General features: G+C 42.3%; 1 protein-coding gene across 1 annotated transcript in view; it reads left to right on the top strand.

Annotated features, from left to right (window-relative positions):
* The window catches only part of LOC112553734 (C-myc promoter-binding protein-like), a 69341-nt gene that overhangs the window by 3992 nt on the left and 42491 nt on the right, over positions 1–22858 (top strand). The window contains 3 exon segments of the mRNA XM_025221148.1: positions 14012–14170; positions 17567–17729; positions 17994–18130. Coding sequence (XP_025076933.1) covers positions 17571–17729; positions 17994–18130 — 296 coding nt within the window. The 5' untranslated portion in view covers positions 14012–14170; positions 17567–17570.

Here is a 22858-nt window from a genome sequence, read left to right as displayed (position 1 = left end):
CTGTCACTTCTTCCAGGCTTGGCGGTCTGTGCAGATGTCAAGTTCTATAACTTCTGGCTGGATATCTGCAAGCTTAGGGGAATCTGGTCTGTTCAGAACTGACTCAAAATGCTCCCACCAGTGCTGTAGTTTTCCTGCCTCTCACTTGATAACATTACCGTTCATGTCTTTCACTGGCACATCACTGTTCTTACACACATTGTTTAGCTGTTTGTTTATCTTGTACAGTGTCTTCAGGTCATTTTTCCTTGCTGCTTTTTTTGCTTCATCTGCCAATTTCTCTATGTAGTCTCTTTTTTTTGTTTTTTTTTGTCATCTTCTTTACCTCTTTGTTTAGTTTTGTATATCTTTGTCTGTGTTGTTCCTTCAGGCGTTTGGATCTAGTGCTGTTGATTTTTTTGGTTGGCTGACTTTCTCTTATCTATCTTCTTCCATGTCTGTTCTATGATCCACTGTTCTTTCTTCTTCCGTTGGAAGCCCAGTATTTTCTCTCCTGTTTCCTGTAAGACTCGATTGAAGTCGTCTAAGGTCATCTCTTGTTGGTCTCCTAGTGCCTGGAGCCTGTTCTTTACTTCCATAGCAAAGGCCCGTTTGCTGGCTGGATCTTTCAGTTTGCTGGAGTCCACTCTCTGCTGTCGTGCCTATTTTCCTCGTGATCGCCATAGCTTCAGAGAAACTGCGACTATCACAAGAATGTGGTCACTGGCAACGTCTGCTCCTCTGTAGGCTCTAACATCTTGAAGTGAGCTCCTCCATCTTCGATTGATGATGACATGGTCTATCTGGTTCTTTATGATCCCATCTGGTGATGTCCACGTTGTCTTGTGGATGTCTTTGTGTTGGAAGAATGTGCCTCCAATCAGTAGGTTGTTTTCTTCACAAAAGTCTGCCAGTCTCTCTCCGTTGTCATTGATGGTACCAATTCCATGCTTGCCTATGACATGCTCCCTGCAGGTGTTGTCACTTCCTACCTTGGCATTGAGGTCGCCGATGATTCGCAACATATCGTGGGCTCGAACGCTCTCTGAGGCTGCCTGGAGCTTATCGTAAAAAGCATTCTTGTCTTCTGCCTCGAAGTCTTGTTGGTGCATAGCAAGCCAGCACTGTCAGCTTGGTGTGCTTTGAATGGAATCTTGCTCTCAAAAGCCTGGGTCCATAAGGCTTCTATTCCAGCAGTGCCTTTTCCGTTTTCTTGTTGAGGAGTAGTGCTACTCCTTCAGAGTGCTGAGCGTCTGATCTTCCTGAGAACAAGATGGTATGTCCTGACGCTAGTCTCCTCTTTCCCGTGCCGGTCCATCTGACCTCACTGACTCCCAGGATGTCCAAGTTGTAGTTGTCAAACTCCTTGACTAGATGGAGCATCCTGCCAGTCTGGTGCAAGGTCTGGACGTTCCAGTACCCCACCCTCAACTTTTGCTTCGGCGTGAGTAAATCCACTGTCAGGGCACCAGCTCCCTCTCGGGTTTGGCTGTTGTCCGTCATAAGTCCAGTCACCTGGCGTGCTTCATTACCTTCGCCATCCGTAACGAGTATTCTGGTATTGGTTTCTGTAACATCTATTTTTTTACATGGTAGGTTTGTTAGTCCTACCATAACCTAATTTACCTCTAGGTGAGGTGTCCAGCTTAGTCGTCTCTTACGACATGCCTGGCTGGATGGCAGGGACCCTATTCTTACAATGCTTGCTAGCAAGCATCCCACAAGGGTATATAGCCTGTAACTTTAAAATATTAGCGAGTCAGCAGGGGCTGGGAACCAATTAAATCTATTTCCTTTATTTCTTTTGGGGAAAATTATTTCAGATAATGAACATCTCAAATGCCGAGCAACTTTCCAGAACGGATTGTGGTGGTTAACAGAGGTTCCACTGTACATATCTTACTCTAGATCAGTGGTTCTTAACAGGGGTTCAATCGAACCCTAGGGGTTCGGTGAGTCGGTCTCAGGGGTTTGGTGGAGCCTCCGCCACGGAGGTTAAGACATACCCGCAATTCGTGATGACACTAAAGAAGGGTTTGGTGAATGTGCATATGAAACTAAAGAAGGGTTTGGTGAATGTGCATATGAAACTTGTGGGTTCGGTACCTCAAAAAAGGTTAAGAACCACTGCTCTAGATTTTATTCTTATTACTTTTACCTCTTTTGAAATTTTGCTACTTTATAAAGTATGATGAGCCTAGCTTTTGCTAGGGTATAATGCTCAACAGTCTTCTGATTATCATCATTATCATTATTAGTTACCAGAAATATCTGCATGTGGATGTATACACAAGTTTAGAGTCATTTTTGTTCTGCTGATGCGTCTTCAGCTGCCTCAGAATTAGCAGATTTAGCCATATTTTCATTTTAGCCAGGTTTCTGAAATAGAACATATCTAGGAATGAATATATGAAAAATTATTATAACAAATTTGTGCCAACCACATCTTATTACTCTATGGCTAAAAAATGTGGAAGAAGATACAGCCACAGGGAGATTAGCAAAGGCCCAGGAGTTGTGGTGCATAATCATGTAGTTTGTTTTGCAGGTATTTGTTTTTCTGTACACAATAAGGTGTGCCTAACAGCGCCAGTCTGAAACTATTTTTCATGATGTTTCATACAAAATATTCCTGAAATACAGTATAGTAGTGTTGTTATTTTTTAAAAGTGTCCTCTTTCGTAGCATATTAGTAGATAACCCTTCTAAAACATTTTGGACCTTAACAATATAATTTGTCTCAATATTTTCAGTTGTAATCTTCAGTTTTCTTTCCTTTTTTTTTAACGTTAAGACTTACACTACAACAAAGCGCTGAAGAACTTAATAGCTTAGTTTATTCCTTGTTACTCCTCGAGGAGCATAGGACCACAAAGAACATAATACTGAGTTGGGATTTTTTAATGCCATGCAGAAAATATGCATTTCGTTCATGTGTGCCAGTTTTTTTTTTTTAAATCAAGTATACTCAGTATTGTAAATGATAAAACATACCATCAGATGATTGTGAACTTGCAAGAATGTAAGAGGTCTCCTGTGAGCAATTAAAAATATTTTATACCACAAAAGTAATTCATCTGTCTCATTTAATTTTGCAAGATGTTTCTCAACCCTTTGTGCTGCTCACTTGTGTGAATGTTATCAGGTGGTTTGTTGTTTTTTTTCATTGTACATTTATATTGGCTTTCTGCTGTTAAACTCATCCAAGGCTAACTTTTCATTCCTTGCATTATTTCTAGTTGTCGAATGAGAAATAATGATAAAATAATGATACAGTTTATGTTTCAAATATATAACATCAACAGTCAAAGAAAAATTGAAATAGTATGAACAGTATTTTCCTTGTATTTTTATTTTTAGTTAAGACAGACTGTACAACAGCCTGCATTATGTGTTTAGGAATATTAGTGAAAATGTTTGCAGTCTTGTTATTATTGTCATGCTTAATCTCTTCTTCTGTAATATAACTTTCACAAGGCAGTGTGGTGTGTAGTGTGGTATTTTTGCCTTCGTGGACAGACAGTAAGAGGAATTCATAGTGCATGGTCAAGTATGTTTCTTTGTCGTTTAAAATGCTAGATAGTAATTGTTAATGATTGTTTGCGTGAAAACAGGAATATCATGCATAATGCCAGTATTGTAATCAAAGTTACAGTTGTCTTTTGTTAGAAATGGATGCTGTAAAGGTAGTAAACATTGACTAGGTTGAATGGCTTGAAAGCTGTCATTGGCCTGATGACAACTCCAAATTTGTGCCACAACTGTTTTGTGAGCAGAGATTTGTTACAGTTCACATAGGTAAAGTTGATTTGTCTGAAATTAAAATTTCTAAGCATGCCAGTTACACAAATGCTCAGGTCTGCAGATTGTTGTGGTCAGCATTCTTCCAGCTATTTCTCTTCCACTTCCACTAATTCCAGCCATCTTCAGATGTTCTCTTTCAATAGTGACTGCACACTAGCTTACTGACTGTGACAAAAGACTGAATTGGGTGCGTGGGGAAAGTGATAGTGGGGCAGTACACTGTTTTCGTGTCTGTGCAGGCTCCATGCTTTGAAGTGGTGAACCCTCAGCAACAGATTTGTGATCAATAGCGGTGCTAGATTGACTCTGCAGTCTCCATTGCCTGATTGGCAGTACCAGAGCCATTAGTATCAGTCTTCTGACCATGCAGACCTGTAGCTGAGGGTACAGGCCAGACCATGCTTGAACATACCATTCTAGACAGAAAGTTGGTTACTATATTGCTAAAAGGTTGCATTGTTGTTAACTGTTTATGTTTTGTTTTCTATTTTGAGACTGTCATTGTCGGTGTGTGACATTGTTGGTGGAAGGCTTGGTGAGTAGTGAGTTTGAAGTAGGGAGGCTTCGGCCAGGGTTTTGAAATCTTTTGCCTAGACATACCTAAAGCCCGCAAGAAACTCTTGCTTACATTCACCTATTGCATTGCATGCTACTTTGTCATGTTTTCGTTGCAGTTCTGGCAGTTAATGTTAAATGTGAGTGTTAGCTCTGTCACCTGCAAGTCCTTTGCCGCTGCACGTGTAATTTTACACCTCTTGGCCCCTTCCTTTTCCATCAAGGGGGTAATTAAGGTTATTGCCTTACTAGAAAAAAAGGAAGTCTTGATCTCCACATTTTCTACTACTGTGCTAGACTCGCTAGCACTCTCTTTTTTGTGCCCCCTCCATTAGCCGCAGTCTCACTCCCCCTTATACATCCTGTCTCCCCATCCATAAAGCGCACTTTTCTTCAGCTATAAAGTACTATAAAGTAATCTTCTAGTCAGCATGTTCCAGGTTAGTTTTGCCAGCAGTTTGTATAGTCTAGCCAAGTGGATTGCTAACCTGGCCATTATGTGGTTATCGTTTTGTTTCAGTTGAACACATTCTCCATTTTGGGTGGGAGGGGAGCTTCTACTGACCTCTTTATTTAATGTTGCTACTTCTGTGCTGTCGCAAAGCCACAGATGTGGAACAAGGATAACGTGCCGTCTTGTGGGTTGGGAGGGTTGTGTTCTGCAAATTGATTAAACGCAAGTACAAAAGTGAAGAGAGGGTGGGGTCGACATAAAATGCCCAGCACGCACCATCCATCCGGTGGGGGTGTGCAGACGGGTGTCGTCGTCTGCAGCTTACCATTTTAGCCGTGAAACCCCCCTTTTCCCTTCTCTGTCGCCAATTTAGTGTGGCGTAGTTCATCTTGAGGTTTAGGCGGGCACCTCATATGTTCTTTGATGCAGTGTCCTCTCTGCGCGTGCGTCTTGTTTGTGGTTGCAGTGTGGCAATATCGGCAAGTGCGGTGCCGAAAGAAAAGGACTGCATTACCGGGAGCATGGAGATTTTGTTTCTTCTAATGTGTGTGAATGTACGAAGGATCCCCAATAACGCAAATTCTTAAGAATGTATCATATTTCATAGTTATGTGAAAAATAAAAAACGGGTCATATACCGTCGATTTTTATATTCTCTTATGTTCGCTGTTGACCGTCTCGGCCCACTAATTCCGTCATGGCATTCTAAAAATGTGGAATAGATGTGCGCGCTCTTGTCTCTTCATAAAACGATGTGCGATAGGCAGGAATCAAATGATTTTCCTAGCGCGACAGGCTTGAAAGGCCACCGGTATCATTGCGGCACGCACATGGGGCGTTTCTTCAAAAGGTAGATCAGCTCCTGCAGTAAACGGTTTTTGTTTGTAACGAAGCGAAAGGAGTTAGTCTTACAGGTACTTAAAAAGCTCCACGAGGTACATCCATTAAAGAGCATGTCCAGGCCGCTGATTGGTTTTGTAAACGTCTCAGTGAAGGGGAAAACTTCGGGAGCCTTCGGAAGTGTGACGTCAGCTACCTTGACAGCCACTGAGACGTTTACACACGCACAAAAATCGCCTTCACTTGCAGCCGTTATTTGCACCCGAGAAAGATGCTGACATTTTTTTTTTTTTAACGTGCCTGTCAACCTGCCTCTCTTCCTTCTATCTTTTCAAGAAGCTATACTAGTTTCCGGTTTACCAGGCTAATCGGATAAGATAATTTATTTCCAGTGACTTTGCACGAGTAATATTTCTTAATAGTGGACACTACTCTGTTTACAATCACCAATCACTTGTAAATGACACATGCACTACGTGGTACATCTGTGTACAAAATAACCAAACAAAAGGGAAAAAATGACACAAGACATTATGGCGACTTGGTGTGGCAGTCGATGTTTATTTTCAGAGCTATTACAATTTAGTCTTATCTAGGGCTTGTTTTTCCCTTACCATTCCTTCGAGTCGGCCAAGAGTTATGTACAGTTTCTCAGAACTCATTGTCAGGGAGAACGACGAGGGGAGGGGAGATCTCATGATAGGACAATAAAACGAGATCCACCAAATCTGGCTAGCAGGCTGCTGGCTCAATGATTCGCCGGAAGCGATTTGAAAATAGCGACACAACGTCTACACAACCAGACGGCGATTCCCTGCTCCATCAGCTTGGTTTTGTCCTGTGGTTATCTGTTCTGAAGTCTGGGGGCATGCAAGAGAACGTCACACACTGATGACTTTAGCAGGGGTGGGCAAAGTTTTCTTTTTTTGCGGGCCGGTCTAAAAAATTCTAAGCTATGCAGTAGGCCTGTAAAATACCAAAAAGGCCAGGTGATTACACAAGATACCTACTGATAATGGAGTGGACAACAAATAAGTACATAATGACGTTCACTTAGCGGATTTATTGTGTAAAGTTGTTTGAATTTGCTCACAGTAAAACTTAAAAACCAGCCTTTCTTTTGAAGGCAGCCGCCGCTAATTCTAACGACATCAGACATGTCAGCCGTGTTATTTGTTATCTTTGTACTTTGTGTTAGAATGTTACGGACTGCCGATCTCAAACGCTGTTGTACTTGATAAATTAAATAAAATTAACCGAGGCTGAAATTTTTAAAAAGTGCACTTCACATTTTGGCAGACGGGCCGGGCCAAAGACGTCCGCGAGCCGTAGTTTGCCCACCCCTGTGACTTAAGTCATATACGCGGGTGAGATCAGGCATCTTTACATCGTTGGTCTCGGAAAGAAGTGTTTCCAGTTGCTTTAGACCCAACTGGAATACTGTGCAAACGTGAAAATGGATTATGTTCTACCACTTTTTTTTCTGTAGTAGACGCGCCCGTCCATACAGATAAGACTTTATTTATCCCAGAGGGCAATTCAGTTGCAGCTCGATTAAAATTCATACACAATTGCATGCACAAAACAGGCTTCTATTGTCATTATATATATATTTTTCATTATATACAATATACATTATATATTGTCATTGTGTAAGGAATATGGCAAGAGTAACGATACACATACTGATGCTGGTAGAGCGCTCATCTCCGATCCACCTTTCCTCACTTTGAGCAGCTTTTCTTCGAGGATTGCTGTCGGGTCGAACTTGTTTTTGGGAAATGCTTATCAAAGGTGCATATAATCTTCTCTTAACCAGCCCACCAGGTCATGATTGTGGTTACGTCGTCTGTGTAAATCTCAGGTCATGAAACAAAACAAGTTTTGAAAGGCTACTGCAGGGAGGTTGTGATGTGTCAGATGATGCTGGATAACGCTGTTAAAGCTCTCCATGTCCGCGTGTCGATGCCCGTCACAACGTCCTCGTCACCACAGGCACCTGCTGTCAAGATTTTGACAGGATTAGCGCAAAACTTGCCGAGGACAACGCTGACAGAGGTCGCGACTGAAACTGCGCACTAGCAGTTAGGTTCAAAAATACCACCAGCATCTGATAACAACACGGGGAAAAGTAAGCCATCGTGTAAAGTGGTCGATAGTCTCTTTAAACCTTCTCACAATAGGGGCTGGGATTAGAGGGCCACTCGTACCCTAAAGCCACCAGCGAGTACATCGCTGGAAGGAGAGGGGGGTTCTGTGCACTATGCACACTCATTACTGGGGACGTAGATTAGTTGGCGTGCCACGTGTACGCCACTAGCCTCGGTTGCAGCCAGACAACAAGGAAAGTAGGAGTGCTCTGCAGGGTAATCAGGCTTCCTCATAAATCACACCTAGAAAAGCGCAAGGGTAGGGCGACCTTCAGTTTTTCTTCCCCCCCATCTTTCTTACCCGTTTGTTGACATTCTTGCTACTCTTGAGCACTTGTAAACGTATTGACCAGTTGAAATAAGATTACCTATCCCGCTATGTCGTGCGTACGTACATATGTGGGTGAGAGATTGTTGTGTTGCTCTATTTTTAAAAGGCTTTCATTAGCATCATTATTATTACTATTATTATTTCGATTGACCAGATGCTCCGAATTTGTCATCTTACTCTGCACTCAGTTTTGTCTGTTCCACGAGCTTGTCTATATATATTGTTTACGAGGCATAAGGTATAGCATATATTAGGGACTTATTTGAAGAACATGGAATTTTCAGTTGTTGACATAAGAGAATCATGGGAGGGTTTCACTAAAATCCACCTTCTGTCCAGAGAATGATCTTGACCTTTTATCGGGCAACAGAAAGCAGATTGTTTGCAGAGGTGATAAAACTCAGCTTTATTTTCTTTTTAAACTCTTCGATACCATAAGCAAGGTGAAAATGGGTGCTAGTGAAAGGAAATCCATCGAGTTCTCTAAACACCGTGATAACATGGAAAAGTTGACCATGTATGAAATCGATCTCAAACCATAATCAACGAGGAAGTAATTGGTGGGAAGTTTGCACATCGCTTTAGTGAGTTTAGTCTGTCAACTTTCTCCAAACAATCGTCTAAAGCCGATTTTGTGGAAAACCCTATTCGTTGACTCTAAGGATAAAAGCACCTACAGCCATCATTGTATACGCTTCATGTTTCCCCCTAGAGCGATGACGAGGAACTACTAGCATGTAGTAGTGGCGGCGGTGGCAGTTATTAGCCAGAAACACATGGAAATCTAGCAACGTGAACTGCTAAGGGTATTGTGTCTCAGTTTTTTCTTTCACTTGCCGCCATGGAAATGAATTAAGTCTGTCCCCCACCCCCGTGTCTTCAAAAATGGATTTATAGATTTGTTCAGGACGAGCGACTTAAACTGGCCAAACCTCCTTTTTGTCTGATATTGCACGTGACTTAACAAAAAGCAAAGTGGCTAATTTGCAGGATTGTTGGCGTGCACACACACACATGGTCAGACGTTTTAGCCCTCTCGGTCTCGATGTCCCGTGAAGTTTTCTAAGTCCTTGGTTCAGCGAGTATCGCAAAGTGATGATTTCTAAAGAAGTTATTGTTTTAAAGCCTCAGTTTAGTGAATAATCAGTTATTTTTCCGAGAAGATTTTTTTCTCATCTCGAAGACGCGAAGAATGTGACAAAGTAGGCTTGGCTTTCCGAGTGCGCGGTGGAAAGCTTGGTGTGGTACAAGGTGCAAGTTTTCAGCGATTCTCTCGGTAATTGATTTAGGCAACCGTAGTGCGTTTAGCCCAGTCCAGCCTCGTTTTGCTTGCGTCAGTTCCCAGGTCCGCGTTGTTGTCACAGCCGCCTTTCCGCAGACTAATATAGTTGATTACTGTTCGCTGTACCTTGGCCACGTAGTGACATTTCTGATGTTGTGAACCGCTTCGAAAACATTTTGACCACGGACATGCATTTATGTCAATAAGTTCGCGACGTAACCATGACGTAGTGCTTTGACCGGCACTCGTAGCCTTTGTGGAGACTTACGATGAGATTCATGAAGCATCAAGGGACAGTCGGGGAGAGGATGAAAGGAAGCGGTAATTCCTGAAACATCAGGGGTGACGGATTTGGTTACCAGGCGGAGCACGCCGGCTGCAACGAGAAACGGTAGAGACAAGTTGTGCTGTCGTAAGGGTGAGACGTCCAGCGTGTCGTCACCAACAGACGGGCGCTGGTGTTGGTTCAGCCACATGGGCGGTCGAGGCAGGTTGTAGCGTATAATGCATTTATATATACACCGGGGTAAGGATTCCAGCATATCCTGTAGGGAAATACAAGGGCTATGCTTGAGCGCTTTTAATATGCAAGTTCCCCCCTCCCTTCTCCCATGCCCTTTGAAATCACTAGTGAATCGTTTTGCTCGATTATCATTATTTACTGATCATGCATTGGTTTATATCTGTGGGGAAGAGTAAAAGGGAATAACAGTCATTAGTTCCTTGACTAGCACCTGCCATTGGGGAGAGAGCACGTGGAAAGACGTGGCAGCTGACGTGGTTCGCCACTCCTGCTATTTTGGACGAGTGTGAGCAGGTCCTGCATAGGACAACCAATCCAGTCTTTGACGTTCGTAAGCCAGGTCTTCCTGTGGGCACCGCGGACGGTCCGGTGGTGTAACGGTTATCGTCTGTTACCAATACAACGAAGGTTGACTGTCCTGGGTTCATCTCTCGTTTCGGACACTCTATTCTTCCTCTGCAGGTGGCATCTGTTTACAGGGCTGGCTGCCTTGCCATGATATATTTTTAGTAAAAACACACACCCATCCTCTGGCCACCGCGGCATCAACCACCTACCGGATCACATGGCCAAAATAGGTCAGCTTGACTGTTTCAAGTAGATGTTCCTGGTGTCCTACAAGTGTGGCAATCGTACCTCGTACAACATTCCTGGTTTTTGTCTCCTCTGTATGAGACCCGGAGCAGATTCCTCAGGCACTTACTCTCGAATGCCTGAATTCTTCTTTCCTTGTCGGAGAGCCGAGTCCACGTTTCACATTCGTAGAGCAGGATACAAGTGATTTATACAGATCGCACTTTTGCAGTAAAGTTGATGTTATGGCTATCCCAGATCCCATCCAGTTCAGCCATCTCCGATGTTGCTGTTGAGATCCTAATGCGGCTATCTGTTGTGAAGCTGTTGTCCTTGGAGAGTGTGGCTGACAAGTACTTGAAGCTGCTGACCCCTTCGAATTGTACCCAATTCATGTAGATCTCTGCTTTGCCGTTGCCAATGATCACAGCTTTGCTGAAGGAATATAGGTCAATGTGCGACACCACCACGCAACTTTTAATATAGTCTGTGTCGATATGGTTGACATGGCAAGAAAATTTACGCTTTCATTAAAGGAGCTACAGTGGGGCTTGAAGTTCGGCATAAGTAATCAGGACAGCCAATGTAGATTGTAACGAACAAGTCTTGCTGGTGATACAAATCCGACATTGAAGAACAGATGGTATGGTTTGAACTTTATGCGGATGTGTGCGAACTGTGTATTTTCTTGCGCAAGGGCACGAATAAATGTACAAGTTCACGGAACTTAGGGGCGTCGTTAACCAAACTGAAAGCATCTGACGTTCGTTCCACTTTGATAAGGGCACTTAACCACTTCCGGTACTGGACTGGGGACTGCCGTGCTTTGGCACCTTGACATACATCGATTAGCGCAGGGCTACCCCTATCGATTAGACACGTGGGAACTTATTGAGGTTTACAAAGAACCAGTATTCGCGATTTTTATTATTCATGCACTAAGGTGTTGATGTGGACAGGGATTTGGGTGACGGTGGAAAGGTGGTAGTGGTTGTAGATTGTAGTGCTTTAGACATACGACAAGAATTTCTGTGGGTAATTAATAGTGGTAGAAAAAGGTGTTGGAGGCATAAATTACTTTTCGTGCCAACAGCGGACGATTGGGGGTCAAGCTGTCATACCGGCATCTGGCACCGGTTGCATATTTTTGGCCAGACTGGTCTACGTGAGGAGTCACGTGACACCTTCAGGCGCAGTTCGAAGGGCAATGTTCTGCTCCGAGTTAACGCAGCGTTAGTAGACTGATCGCCCTCTCTTCTCCTACTCCCACATCCCCACAGTGTACAACCCAACACACTAATCTCAAACCGCGTAGACCTTGAAGCTGTCACCGTCGAGTGTGACTCATCCTTGGTTCTTCGGGTTTTATTTTCCGATACACGAGGGACGCACTCTTGTGTGTGTAAAAAAAGAGAGTGGGCGGTGGGAGGTTGTGCATGCCGTGTAAATATTTGAGACACGAGAGTTTTATATTGTGTGTGTGTATACGTGTCGTCACCTCCCCTGAGCATTCCTTCATATATACACCACATAATGTCATCTTGTGGAAACTCCAGCAGACATGGCCTATGCAGAACGTCACCACCATACTGGTGTGCGCACACCGTGGGAAGGATTGACGGGAGACGTTTGCACAAGCTGCTCGGCATACCTTCTACCTCCCCAGCTTCTGTGATCAGAAAGCAAGCGGTCCACTAGTGCATTTGCGTAAGCTCTGTCTTATTTCTAGGCCTACGATTCACCGGCGCTGGAGGCAGAGCATTCAGTCCCTGTGTAAACGAGGAGTAATTAGGGAGAGTAATTTACACGGGGAGGCCAATCAGTGCGTGAATTAGCATGTCTAGCACATTGCCGATTGGTCTTTGTCGGAAATATTTGTCCGGAATCTTGCGACAGAGTTGGTGGCTCTGGTCGTCATAGGCGTTCACACTCACAGGTCAGTCAGTACCTTATTGCATAGGTGGATTTCTGTCTGCCAAGACTAACGCTCAGCCTCTTGCGAAGTTCTCCGCTGTTAGTATCGGCGAGCCTAAACAAAGAGTGTGACTAAACCGGATCGAAGCTTTGTAGTATCATGCCTCGTTTGAGTAGTTAACTGGAAAAAACGGCTGCCAGCAGTCCCGTACCGCCCTTTGATCGTGTATGTGCGTGTGTGTATGCCCCATTGCGAGGGTGCAAACCATTAAAAAATACAGCAGATAATAATTGTCATATGGCACAAGCTGTCAGGTGTGGTTTCACGAAGTTGTTGCCTTGTTGTTTCAAGTGACAGAGTACATGCACTCGGTGTCCACGGGCCAGGATTTTGTCCTGATTGGCTGCAACTTGTAAGCGGTTTGTCTGAAAGTTCCGTGTTGTGGCAGTGGTGGGGACGCCGTTTACAGCAGGGTGCTATTCACTTCCTCTCAGCTTTGAAAGGCGTGCTTTCTCAGTCCTTTGCTTGACGTCAAGGTCTACGCGCATGGCACATGCGCAGTCACCTTCGCACTTCTGCTTGTGACCTAGGGCGCAGACTTGCTCATTCACTGCTTGCGGCGTGTGTACCCAGAGCCAGTGGGCGTTCCTTAAACATTCTTCTCCAGTACTTTTCGGCTGAGTCAAATCTCCCGCATCAGATCGTTATCTGGCATTTCGCCTGCGATTTCTCATAGCAACCTTAATACGTTCCTTCCCTAGTTGCTACAACTTGTGATCGTCTGCTACGTCACACATTGTGTTTTTAAAAATACAAAGGCATCTGGGTTTTTATTCAGTTACAGATATGTGCATTGCCTATATTTGTGTTTTGCCTAATAATAAATTTGTTCATAAAAATTATGCTTCTGTGTTTGAAAAGTACAGAAAACACTGGCAATCCGCAAAAGACAGCAATGCACATTGCTAAGTGCGCATAGACATGTGAATACATATACTGGCTGAGACAGAATCCTGAAACATCTTGAGAGTGCCATTATAATGTTTCTTCATTCAGGATGTTTCTTGTTTCTGCTTGTACTTGTATATTGTTCACAGGTTGATATAATCTCTTAAATGGGTGTAGCATTAACATAGAATCAGAGGGTTTTTTTTTTTTGGGGGGGGTCACCTACCATTCTCACTTGGTTTATGCAGACTTAATGCTTTAATAAGAACATTTGAGTAGCTGGCTGGCTGTTCCCTCCTTTTGGTGCAAGATCAGTTGTATGCCTATGGGAAAGCATTAGCATGTAAACAGTTCTAGTGCAAATTATCCAGGTGCAAATTTTCATAAACAAGTTTGAGTTGTACCATTATGATGCTTGTGTAAATGAGTGTTAACAATTTCATGGACAGATTATCATATGCAAGCAACAACAAAAACAAACTGAAAGATACCCTCCATCTTCACTTATGTATGAAAAAATGTGTGGTTTTACCTTTCTGTTTAAAGAAAGGACTTTTCTCCCTTGATTTAGTCTTAAGAACTTCTCTGCAAGCTGCCTGCTATTTGGATGTATTGTGTAGTTTGAACCTTCTTATTTGTACTTTTCACTTGTTGCAGAAGTCTGGCCTAAAGTGTGTGGAGCTCTAAAGTGGACATTAATAGTATTGAAAGTGAGAGATCGTATTGTGGTCCATTACCTCAGCCTTCTTCGGGTCATGCTGAGAATGTCGGCTATAGACAACAGTAGCCACCCATCCTGACCCTTTCTTGCTTCTGGTAAGAGCTGTCAGAGATAAAAATAATATGAATTTAAGTTTTAAATAATAGGGCAATAATCCATTTGTTGGACAACTAGGCAAGCAAAATGTTGAAATGCCAGAGAATAAATATTTCATTATAAATTATTTGTGACAGAGGAGTAAAAAGGTTTGAGAAAGACCTGCACTTTGAGTGAGTCCATAAAAATTGGATTCACAGTTGCTTACTTCTAATACAGAATGGCTAAAATAACTGAATTGAGGAATTTCACATACATTAAATTGGAAGGAACTTCATAAATATTAGAGAACACTTTAGAACATGATTAAATTACATACATCTGTGGTTGAAAAGTACTGTTTCTCGTTTATAGGACAACAAAACATTGCTTAAAGCTTCTTTTATATTAAAATGGATGTACGACTGAAGTGGACCATAACTTATTATGGGTCTTTTATCTGCCATGTCTGTTGGGTAATTTGAAAACAAGAACTTGAGGGAATAATTTGTTACTAGTCACATCTTTTAACATTAAAATGTTTTGAGTGAGCAGTTAATGGTAAGAGTGGACTAGAGAGTTGCATGTCTAGGACTAGAAGGTAGCAGGAAACTGAAAGAAAAGCATAAATGGGGTTTTCCTGGTGCAGACTTAAGATCTGTATTTTGGTAACCAAAGTGTTTCCCTTTTGCATCCACTCCATAGCTGTTTTGTTGATCAGTAATGATAATACTTTCTGGCCAGGAGGCACCTTCCAACTCTATAAGGCTTATAATGAATGCACTTTTAGAGTTTGTATTAGTATTAGTCATTAGGTTTCCCCATGACCTTTACGTGAGTAATTCATAGGTTACACTTTAGCAGTCACCTGAAGTAGGTGCAGTAATTTTCATTTTACTCATGCACTGCAAATAATCATCAAGGCAGGCAGGTATCTTTGTCTAACATATATTTGCTATTTTCCTGTTGGAACAGTCATAGAGTAGGTGGTAACAGGCAACAGATGCTTATAGAAACTGCATTTATTGGTAGATCAGAGCATCCACAACTACAAGTGGCACATTGGTCTGTGGTGCTGGGCGTTTAGTGTTGGGAAGTTCTGATGAGAAGCACCAGCTGTGACCTGGAAAAGGGGAGGAGATGGGATGGGGACTTGTAAGGTGGCCTGTCACAGCAAGTGCTCTGCAATACAGCATTTCCAGTTGTTAGATGCACTGACACAAGCACTTGCAAAGGGATATATCTTGTAAGCTTAGTTCCTGTGGAGTCTCATTATATACATGTAGGTGACTAGTTTGGAAGTTCTGGCTATGATGGACCACCATTTTGTGAGTGTGTGCAGAGGATATTTTGTGAGGTTTGATCATTTTTCTGGATTTTTTTGGATTCTGTTTTGAAAAGAATGACATTAGCACTATAATAAACTCAGGATGACTTGAGCAGTTTACAATACATTATAGGATGCTGCTTCATAGGAAAGTTGCTTTTTTTTTAAAGAAAATAAAGTTGCTTCTCTAGATGATATGATAAAGTGGCAGACAGAATAGGCTTGATCATTACTTACATCTCAGCCCACAAATATGCCACTTTCTGAATTATTGTAGAATTTGTTTGTAGCTGATGTTCAGGTGATTACAACTTGTAAAGTTATTTAATTGCTTAGATGCATATGAACTCTTTTAATGAGAAAAGGAAAAGGTCTGCAGCTACACTTTTAATGAAAGTGCAGGAATGGGATTGTAATTTTCAAAATACTTGACACTGACTTTGGTAATTTTCACTTAATTCTGGCAGGCATGTGAGGTTTCTTGAAATTAGAATGCAGTAATTGGCATTCCTAGTCGGTAAATGAAACGTTCACAATGCTTAGCGCTGTTTGTCACTCTTTTATTCTTCAAGTTGAATCCATTAGCCAATGGATGGAGCAGTTATATGTCAGGTTTGCTCAGAAGTTCTTGTATGAGAGAGCTCGGGGAATTTTCCATGAACCAAGGAAGATACACATTATATTGTTTCAGACATTTTACCTGTTAAAGCTTGGGTGCCATCAGTCAAAAAGCCAATGTCTTTAGGTTATTGTCCATGCATGTTTGTAACATGCAAAGGCTAGCATGCACTTCTTAATTGGGCCAGACAGAACACTGCCTACAGGCTGTTTATCCTGAATAGATGACACTGTAGCAAGCCCTATGACCAGAGGTTGAGTCATGCCATTTAATAGTCCCTGCTGGAGCAATATCCACCCATCCAATTACCACTTTTCCCTCTTTCTCCATACAGTTGTACGCCTTGGCTGTAAGAAATGACAATACAACCTGGTTGTGTTGGTTATCATTTCTGACACAGATTATGCAGCAGTCTTTAGAAAACTGCATACATGTTTGGGTCAAACACTGCCTTATTCACACTCCATTTCTTGTTTCAACAAGTCATCAGAAATAGCATTTTCAGGGCTTTTTATTTTGATCTGGTGCTGGTCAGGAAACATTACTTCCTCTATAATCACTTCAAATATATTCAAAATACAAAAAGCTTATGAATATCAGTGAGAAATATCATCATAGCAATGTATAGAGCCATGGTATTGAGATGGTGAGGGACAAAAGAAATGTTTAGATGAATTGGAAGAGAAAATCTCCAAAGTGTAAATTTGCTAGTCACACAGTAAAAGCTTTATTAGCAAATAGGATACCCAGAACTTGCTTATCAGTCTAATAGAGATTTGTTGTTTTGTCACACTGGTCGGCTGAGAGCCTATAACAGGAAGCATCAGTTGATATAGGAGGAGCTGGCGACTCTAAGTGCCACATTGTGTTAAATGGAAATCAAAGTTTAATAACATGTAGGCATTCAAATTAAACACTGGTCACTCACATGAAAACTTTGTAAACCATCTTTTAACATATGACATAGTACCATTATATACTATTACTCACCTTTTGTCGTTAGGTATCAAATTTGAAATAAGTCAATAGCACTCCGTGCTGTGTAACGAGTGAAAAGTCAACAGTGGAGGACTGACACTGATGCAATGTTGACAACTTCTATACTACCTTGTCTATTTAAAACCAAGAAAATATTTATGTTCGACATATGACGATTTGACTATCACACATGTATTGAGTAAGATAAGTTTATGTGGTATGCATAACATGTGTACACACTTTCTCCCACTCACACAGAGTACTCATGTTTGCATGCATCCTTATGTATAAATGTTAAATTGAAAATTTAGGAGTAAAATCTGGTAGAAATTCTGTTTTCCTTTTACTTTATTTCAGATCAAAATAGTGTCTCTACAGTCTATAGACTGTTATTACATGACTGCAGATGTAACAGCATAAGAACATTAGTGGCTGAAAAAAAAACAAAGTCTAAGTTCTTGAAAAAAAAATACATGCTTGTGATTGTTTAAGGAAAATGGATGAGCAGCGAGTAGCAGATTACTTTGTGGTTGCGGGGCTAGGCGAAGGGGCCCTGCCTTTAGAAGAGATTTCCAATGAGGCTGCCATCAAACCCAGCTATCACCAGGATCCCATTATAGACATTGCTGTCATCAACCGCAGTGCTGGCGAGAAGGTAAAAAGAGATTCTTTCCTTATTGTGGTAAAGTCTTTTCCTCTATGTTTTTATTCCATTAATTTTCTCAGGTTTCGTGGAAGGATATTTTTTTCCCTAGGGTACAAAAAAGATTAATTTTAACGTATAGATGGGTTCGACACAATGAAAAGTAAAGATTTGAAAATCTAGAACTAACTGCTTTGTGTGTTGTCACTGTGCTATATTTGTTGTTTGTTTTCTTGCATCTTTCAACCCATGTTTAAACCTTCCTCCATAACATAGGTTCCAAACAACTATAATTGTCTCGAACTAACACCTACTGGTTTCCCTGCCAACTTAAATCATGGTGCCATCCGATGCCCAGACCTCTTTATCTGCTACAGACGAGGGCGTGACAAGCCACCACTCAAGGACATTGGGTGAGAATTTAGCACCATGGCAATCTTCATATCGATCCTAAGATAATTTATATTTATCTCCTTGTATTAGCATTGGCATAATCCATTTTGATTAGAATAGCTGGAACATGCTTTGCTCTTTGGGGTTACACAAAAGGAAAATTATTTACAAAGATTGATAAGCTATTAGATGAAAGTACACACGTTACACCCTCTTGGAATGCTCATCCACAAAATGGTACCAGTGGGACATTGTGGTACTAGTAGAGGTCAGATGGGTTTAGGGAAACAACAATGGATGACAGCCACAGCTATGGTACAGTGAGGAGGACTACATACGTGTCTTAGATAAGCCCCACAATGTCATCATTTTTCAAGTATACTCTCCAACTTCCACACATGGAGGCAGTGAAGTGGAAGAGTTTTACCAACAACTTGATAAGGTTGGGAATGCAGTTCCAAAAAAAGACATCATTGTGCTCAGTGACTGAAATGCCAAGGTTGGCCCAGATGCCTACCAGCAATGGGCAGGAATAGTGGGCAAATTTGGCCTTGGCAAAACCCGTGACAAGGGCAAGGGCTCCGCATCTGTTTGGTGCCTTCCGCACCACTCCTGTACAAAGTTTGTACGCAGAAGCTGATGAACCTCCACTTTCTCTCCGTCATCTGAAACTCATGGTATCCTATGTCAGTTGTTTAAAAGCTCATCCTGGAAAGCCTGCATACCTTGCTGTTTTCGGACCTCAGCGTGCTGCCCAGTATGCCATGCGTACCAAGGAGCAGAAGCCACTATCACTCCATGTAGCACCTCATCTACAGGCTGCTGAAGTAGATATTCAACAGGTAGAGCCTCTTTCTCTACTATCAGCTCCTCCTTGGACCCTTCCTGTTCCACAGATTCGTCTTTATCTTACAGCTTTTAAAAAAGGGGACACTAGTGACCCCATCTTTCTCCAACATTTTCATGAACTCCTCTCTGACTGCCCTGGATTCTGTTCCATCTTTACAGATGGCTCCAAAGTCCCAAGTGGTGACCAGGTCGCTGTGCCACCAGTTCCATTCTGCCAACTGCAACAGGCTGCTTCAGTCCGACTGGTGGATGGTGGCATCTGTTTACAGGGCTGGCTGCCTTGCCGTAATATAGCCTTAGTTGCTGGCATGGCGTAAAACACCAATTCCCCCGACTGGTGGATGGCTGTTCAGTTTTCACTGCGTAACTTCACGCCATGTTGCTAGCCTTTCAGCATGTTCACCGCTCTTCGGAGCACAACTTTTTGAATATTTCAGACTGTCTTTCTGCCCTTTGAGCTCTTCTTTCCAATGACCCTCTTCTGGTCCACTTTCATAAAATTCATGCAGCACTCATTCAGCAAAACAAAGACAGTGTTTTTATTTGGCCTCCTTGCCATGCTGGTATCTCAGGCAATGTTCAAGCAGGACAGGCTGCGAAGGCTGCATGTCAGTCCCCTGGCAAATTACAGTCACTGGTATCGCCAGGCTGTAAACCTTTCTTCTTGGCCTACATTCAGTCCTTATGGCAATGCCACTAGGACACTGACTCAAAATAAATTATATGCCACTCTTCCCTGTCTTTCCGACTGCCTACCTTCGTGCCAGCCTGTGAGGCAGTCGGAGGGGGTCCCTGCTAAATTAAAGTTAGGAAACACCTATGGCACGCAAGGATACCACTTACAAAGTGAACCACCACCCGTTTGTCCATGGTATAGAGGAAATTTTAGTGTGGCACATATTATTATTGTTTGTCCTGAGCTCCAGACTATTTGTTGGCAGTTTTTTTACAGCAAATTCTTTGTGTTCTTTGTTCAGGTTTGTCCCATTGGCAGCAGTCTTTACATTTTTAAGGGGGATAGGACTTTACCATCAAATTTAAGAAATTTTATGTCCTGATAACTGTTGTCTTTTGGTTTGTGGGTTTGTTGTTGGCCTTTTCGGGTTTCACCACTCCTCTTTACATTTAGCCCACTCTTTTACATGTTGTTTATTTCTTGTGTTGACATTTTTAAAGAATGTTATGGTTAGATCACTCGGGAGGTTTTGTCCTTAAACTTTTAAAGTTAGAATTACTTTTTGTTGACGTGATATAAAACCTTAGTTGCTGGCACAGCATCAAAAACAAAGAAATCCTTATAGAAAAGCATATCCAAAGGAACCTCACCAGAACTTCATTGACTTTTGAAAAAAAGCCATTTGACAGAGTCTGGCATGAGGAGATATGGCATGTGATGCGAAAATTCAACATCGAAGAAGGCATCATTCAAGTCGTCGAAGGGCTGTGCAATAGCTCACCAAGTCTAGTACTGCTGAACAACCAAATAGGAGCTTACTTTTGCACCACAGTAGGCATACATTAAGGAAATTCCCGATCACTGGTGCTATTTAATATCTTTTTGGAGAGCATCATTTTCAAAATTCTCCATGACCATCATACTTTCATTTCCATTAGTGGAAGACCAATCTGCAACCTACGCTTCGCAGACATAGATCTGTTAGTATGCGCTAACAAAGAACTGCAAGACTTCAACAACATACTGACAGTTCAAATGCATATAGAATGGAGACCAGCACGGAAAAGAGCAAAGTTATGATCAATGGCAGGGGCAAAACAGAGATCTATATCAGGGGTGGGCAATTAATTTTCCCAAAGGGCCGCATGAGAAACTGGGATGGTTTTAGAGGGCCGGACTAACATAGTTAACTCAGTTTTACCCAGTACTGTGTATATAGTATATATACTGGCGGGCGGGCCAGCGGGCGAGCCGGTCAGCGACAGGAGGCGGGCCGGATCCGGCCCGTGGGCAGGCCTTTGCCCAGGTCTGATCTATATGAACAGGGTACAGCTCGAAGACGTAAGCAGCTTCAGATACTTGGGAACTGCCCTCCAAAGATAGCAACTCCATGTCAGATATCCACATTAGAACTGCTGAGGAATAAACTCAAGCTTAATGATGAGAAGACAGAGGCGATGGCAAAGTCTCTCTAGACTCCATCCAAGTGGGTCAAGCTAGAATCCCCCTCTCCAGCTCCGTACGGAACCTTGGACTCTATGTCGATAATCTTCTAACTATGTCTGATCATGTCAGTTCTGTAGTCAAGGCATGTTATTTCCATATCCGCACACTTGGACGACTCTGACCCAGTCTTAAGAAGAAGACTGCAAATGCAGTTGCTGTGTCCCTCATCGGTTCTAAATTGGACTATGCCAACAGCTGCCTCTGGGGGATTTCAAAGAGCGAGTTGTCGAGGCTTCAGCGAGTGCAAAATATGGCTGCGAGGATAGTTGCAGGAAAGAAAACAACTGACCATATTACTCCTGTACTACGTGACCTACATTGGCTTCCTGTGGAGAAGAGAATTGAGCACAAATTGTTAACCTTAACATATGGCTGTCTTCACGACCTTGCGCCTGTCTATCTGCAAGAACTCATTCGCTGTTACCAACCTCAGTGGAACCTTCGTTCAGCAGCACACTTCAGACTTGAACGACCGAGTGTTCAGTCAGGGAATACTAACAAGAAGACTGCGGGTTTTAGATCCTTCTCCAATGTAGCCCCGCTTTTGTGGAACTCGCTTTCCCTCTTGACCAAGGAGTCTGATAGTATTGCATCTTTCAAGAAAAATCTTAAGACTCACTTGTTTAAACTTATTTGAAGTTATCATTTGACCTGCAGTTTGGTGGCTGCTGGGATCACCGCGCATTGAGCGCATCTTTGTGATGCGGATACTAGCGCGTTATAAAACTACATCATCATCATCAACTGTAACAGCAGTGGCTAGACTAGATAGGGTCTGGTATAGCCATAAGATAAGGTTCACTACCAAGTACAAACTGTACAAATCACTGATAGTGTCATGCCGATTCTGCTCTATGTCTGTGACACATGGACTTTTCTTGCAAAAACAGAAAGGGGAATCCAGGAATTGGAAAACGTGCCTGAGGAGGTTGCCCTGGATCTCAGGATCAAGAATATATGTGACCCTCTACTACGAAATGAGTCTTAAGTCATAAATTTGAGATTTGCCAAATTGTGTGTTTTTAAAAACTACAGAATCTGAACTTTCTTTTGATACAAAATTTGTTCTTCTAGTCCTACCATTGAGTGAGTTATAAACGTTTGAAGTGAGAAAGTACGGTGACAGCCATTTTGAGAAAAGAGGTTCAAAGATTAGCGTTGAGATGGCTGACCAGATTTGTGTACTACTAAACTTTTGCAGACAAATTTTTTGATCGGTTACTATTTGAATTGTTTTTTAAAGAAGTTGAACATACAGACTGCGGGATTTTTGGCAAGGTATAACATGATAAGATTATGACTGGGAAATAGTATAGAAGCAGCATTTAAATTTTGTAGGAACTGATGCGGATCGCAGTAGGGTACCTCGATTAAAACGTATTCAATTTCTAACTTTTATTTTAACATCACAGTGTATTTTCCTGATAGTTTAATAACCAAGGAATCCATTTTTAAAGAAAAGTCAAACGGCACATAATTGACCCTTATCACCTTTCGGGGCCTCTAGCACAAAACTCTTCCACGTGACTTAAGACTTATTTCGTCGAGGAGGGTCACATATAAGATGGTCTTTGGCCATGTGACCCGGCATGATACCTTGGCGAAGATTATCCTTCAAGGCGCCTTGGTAGCTGATGCCATGGCGGCCAGAGAAAGAAGTGGCTTACAAATGTCAAAGACCGGACTGGTCATCCTGTACAGCACCTGCTCACTATTG

Source organism: Pomacea canaliculata, linkage group LG13 (genome assembly GCF_003073045.1).
Source record: "Pomacea canaliculata isolate SZHN2017 linkage group LG13, ASM307304v1, whole genome shotgun sequence".
Lineage (NCBI taxonomy): Eukaryota > Metazoa > Mollusca > Gastropoda > Architaenioglossa > Ampullariidae > Pomacea > Pomacea canaliculata.
Note: the sequence above shows the minus strand (reverse complement) of the source record. Positions and strands in the feature narration are given on the sequence as shown.